The following is a 4,310-nucleotide window of genomic DNA, read 5'->3' as shown; positions in this document are numbered from 1 at the left end:
CAGTGCATAATAATAATGCATGACGCAGTGATAGTGAGCCGCGCTATAAATATGGATCACGGTGTGCCCAAGAAGTTCAATGGCTTTTTATCAGCAAACAAAGGGTTATCCAGACTTTTCTTACTCTAACACATTTTCAGCATAGTTTTATTACTTAGCCCATTAATCTTACCTCACACATACACACACACACACACACACACACATACATACACATACACACATTCATATACAGACAGACACACGCCCCTTGCGTACGTGTGAGTGTTGGTGTGTGCAAGCACTAGGATGCTCTACCTCCAAGGAAAGAATGTCCTTCTGACCCAAGCGAAGATGACCAGATGCTTAAAGTTAGGAAAATGATCGTAGAGGTGGAATAGATGCAGATGACCTATGTTCAACAGACACTGGCGACCATACGCCTTGTTGCTTTGTCAGTGGGCAGAGGGATTTCATTTTATATTTATTTTAATTATTAGATAGTACTTTCAAAGCGGTTTACTATATCTAGCCTTAAGTTCACATTCAGTGCATATGAACAAAGACAGTTTTCCTCGAAAATATTCAAATTCAAAAAAGTTTCTCTAGTGTAATCTTCCTCTTCACTATCAAGTGTGCAAAGAAAGCTGAACCTCTGCCAGGCCAAACGATAGGCTATCGGAAAGTTACGCAAAACTATTGTGAACATATTTTAACTCATAGCGAAGGGATATTTTATGGATATGAATTAAAAACCATGGGATATTGTTTTTGTAATTAAGGTATCAAATGGGATATATTTCCATTGGGGAGTCTGTGCTGAACAAATTTCCAACAATCTTTCCTTACGAGCCTTGGAGGCATGTAGGGAAAAGGAGAGACCACAGCCTATCTTCTCAACAGACGTGGAAAGGAGTCAAGGCCCTGATCCACATGCGGAATGAGAGGTTGAAGTCCACTCTCGAGACGAAACACCTGTCCATTCCCATCAGACTCACCTACTACGTCGACTTCTTCCTCAAAAACTTCCCACGCCTTGTGGACCATTGGGAGAAGGGGAGGGAACTCAAGCCGACCATTGTACTCATAGGTCCGTATGAGCCGTTTTGCTGACACATTTTGGGAGCTTCTACTAAGTTTTATAACCTATAAGTATGCGTGAATCCATAGACCCACGCGCGCACACACAGATTTATGATTCCGTGAGAGAGAGAGAGAGAGAGAGAGAGAGAGAGAGAGAGAGAGAGAGAGAGAGAGAGAGAGAGAGAGAGAGAGAGAGAGGAATTTATTCGATGCACATTACATCAAACTTTATAATTCAGTCACATATTTCTATATATGCACTTTCAAGATATATATATATATATATAAACATATATATATATCTTCTTTTTTGCACTGTACAGATGGCGGCCTTCATCACATAGCAAAACGTGCAGACAGGAAAGGTAACCTGTATGAGAAAACACTTCAGAAATTGGTGCCATATTTCACCCGTCTTGCCTCCAGTGTCCCGGTCTATTACAAACTCATTGATGATACGCAGGTAAATGATACACTGGAACACTTATTTACACACTCAGTATTATGGATGAGAATAGGAAGAGTTCTCAATTATGCAGCACATTTATAGACGTAAATTCAATCAGACTCATATCAAACGGCGCCTTCCATTTCATTTATAGGCAACCCGCCAAAGAAAATTCAAGTACAGCGAGGAAACCATCAACCTGGTCAACCGAAGGGCCGTTGAGCAACTACAGGGAACCGGTGTGATTGTCTGGGACAGCACGGTGCCTTTGTCTGTCCAGTACACCGACGCCTGTCTGCAGCACCACAAGAGGACCCCTCCTATGTTCAAGTGGAAATGCGATGATATTGGCCATCTTGGGTATATTTTCGTGGATCAGGTCGCAGATATGCTGTACAATGCTGTCTGTAACAAGTACTTGGACCTTGACGAGGATTACTGTGGATACAGCACAGATCTGGAACAGATACATAGCGGAAGAGAAAGGTGATTAGAAAGCGGTGTGCAGTTCTTAATTCATATATACTGTATCTATCTATCTATCTATATATGTATGTGTGTGTGTGCGTGTGTTATATGTATATATATACACATATATATGTACATATATACATATACATGTATACACACACATAAACACAAACACAAACACACATACACACACATACACGCGCACATAAACACATAAAACAAGGTGATTAGGCTGATACCACAGCTGTGTGCAGTTCTTGATGTATATGTACTGTTTATATATATGCGTGTGTGTTTGTTATATGTATATACACACACATATATATACATACATATGTACACACACACATAAACACAAATACACACACACACACACACACACACAAACACAAACACACACACGCACTCACACACTCACATATAACAAAAAGAGAATGAATGGACAAGATGTGCAGAGAAACAAGAATTAAGTAAAATAGATAAAGGAACGTACGACAGAATAGCAAGAATGGCAATAAAGAAGAAACGAATATCGAAACAAGGAATAAAACACGCAGTGAGTAATTTTGAGCCGAATGAAGGGAAAGATAAGGGGTATCAGTAGAACAATTCGGCTTTTTGATGGGAAAAGGCACAAGCAATATAATTTTTCTATTATGGCATTAGCAGAAAGAATGATAGATAAAACAAACAGTATTAATTTTAAAGTGGAAGATTTAAGACTGATAAAGAGCTTACATTGGAAACAGACGGCTACAGTTAGGATAGAGATAGAGGACACAGGGGGAAATGTGTATAGAGAAAGGGTCAGACAGGGTTGTGTGTTGCCTGACTTTTTCATGTATAGTGAAATACTCCCTAGGGAAGTAGAGCACAGGCGGAGTCAAAATTAGAGCCGAAACATTAAGTAACATAAGATATGCCGACGACAGAACAGAACGCGGGCTAGAGCAGCTGGTGAACGCCGCAGATGAAGCCAGCAGTAGGAAGGGCCCAAAGCGAAATGTAAAGAAAACGGGAACAATGGTGGTCAGTAAAAAAGGTAACGCCTACGTCAAATATTTTTCTCAGTAACAACAGACTACAACGAGAAAATAAATTTAAACATCTTAGCAGCACTATAACAGGATAGGAGACGTGGAAATGAAGTCTCTAAGCGAATAGGAATGGCAAAAAAAGAAAATTCCTGAAAATGAGATGGCTACTTTCCAACATATCAAGAAAATTATTTACCAAAACCTACATATGGTCGATTCTCCTCTATGGACCATATTAAACGAAATATAAAACAAACTTAATGCTATCAACAAACATCATATAAACAGATTAAGAGAGATACCGTTCCATAATTGCTGACGTCGTGAAGGATGCGACAATGTAGTAACCAGAAAGGCTCGATTTTAGTGTCGGACTTCGACACTTACACCATTCACTGGTTACTTCACATCTACTACGCTATGCCGACGGAGCGGGCCGAGCGGTAAGCACTCTCCGGGGGCACGGTGGGTTTGGGATAGATATTATTCGTGAAATTTACACGCATCCTGTAGCATTCATCATTATTTTAACATATGTCGTACCCTTTTTGTTCCATAATGTTACTTTAAATTTATACAACGGGGTTTTACGACATCCGCGAAGGTTCAAACTTAACACTCCCCGTGTGGAAAATCGAAAGGAGGCTGGGCACAACTCCTTGCTTAAAAGAACATCACTACGAAAAAGTAACGAACAAACACATAAAATTAATATTGAATAAAAGAGCTTGGACTTATACATAAATGATACAAATATAGCAAAGCCGGCATGTACTGCTGGTGCACACATAACTTATCTCGAATCCTCCGTCCGTCACCGTAAAACACCGTCGTGCGATCGTGACTCCCTTGTCTATCTCCCATACCTCTGCCATCGTCTTAGAGGCGGGAACAAGCAGTTATATGATTGGAGTTCTGGAGGCTTATAATATGATAAAGTAAAAATAACTTACTATGCACAGTTTTAGGGCATTAATTACAAGGTATAAATCAAGTATAAAAACGAAACAAAGTATATACATTCATATCATTAGAAATAAGATAAATCGTCGTTGTAACGTCCACGGGGGAGGGGGGGGGGGTCTACGGTGGTAGTCCCTGGTGGTGACAAGCGGAGATTTCAGGCATCCAGCCCTGCCACGAATTGCTTGGGACCCCTCTTGATGGTTTCGTTTTCTTATGGTTCACTACAACACCGTAATGCATTAATGAATGAAACCGATATTTACCCGACGTTGCCAAGTCTGTGAGAATTTACCGAAATTATATTTAACCAAAAAAATATTGACAAG

The 4,310-nt window shown here is 40.1% G+C and overlaps 1 protein-coding gene across 1 annotated transcript; it reads left to right on the top strand.

Annotated features, from left to right (window-relative positions):
• Nucleotides 1–768: 768 nt before the first annotated feature.
• LOC125042114 lies at nt 769–4,306 on the top strand. The gene is made up of 3 exons (XM_047637580.1): nt 769–1,069; nt 1,386–1,525; nt 1,665–4,306. The coding sequence occupies exons 1-3, from the start codon at nt 769–771 to the stop codon at nt 1,998–2,000; spliced, it is 777 nt and encodes a 258-aa protein (XP_047493536.1). The 3' UTR covers nt 2,001–4,306.
• Nucleotides 4,307–4,310: the final 4 nt, after the last annotated feature.

This window comes from Penaeus chinensis, chromosome 31 (genome assembly GCF_019202785.1).
Source record: "Penaeus chinensis breed Huanghai No. 1 chromosome 31, ASM1920278v2, whole genome shotgun sequence".
NCBI classification, from domain to species: domain Eukaryota; kingdom Metazoa; phylum Arthropoda; class Malacostraca; order Decapoda; family Penaeidae; genus Penaeus; species Penaeus chinensis.
Note: the sequence above shows the minus strand (reverse complement) of the source record. Positions and strands in the feature narration are given on the sequence as shown.

What these genes read in the sequence shown, in the direction of transcription:
- LOC125042114 (XM_047637580.1), top strand. Translation starts at nt 769, where the DNA reads ATGGGATATATTTCCATTGGGGAGTCTGTGCTGAACAAATTTCCAACA. An exon ending in GCCGACCATTGTACTCATAG is followed by an intron (nt 1,070 to 1,385) that starts GTCCGTATGAGC and finishes TGCACTGTACAG; the next exon opens with ATGGCGGCCTTCATCACATA. An exon ending in AACTCATTGATGATACGCAG is followed by an intron (nt 1,526 to 1,664) that starts GTAAATGATACA and finishes TTTCATTTATAG; the next exon opens with GCAACCCGCCAAAGAAAATT.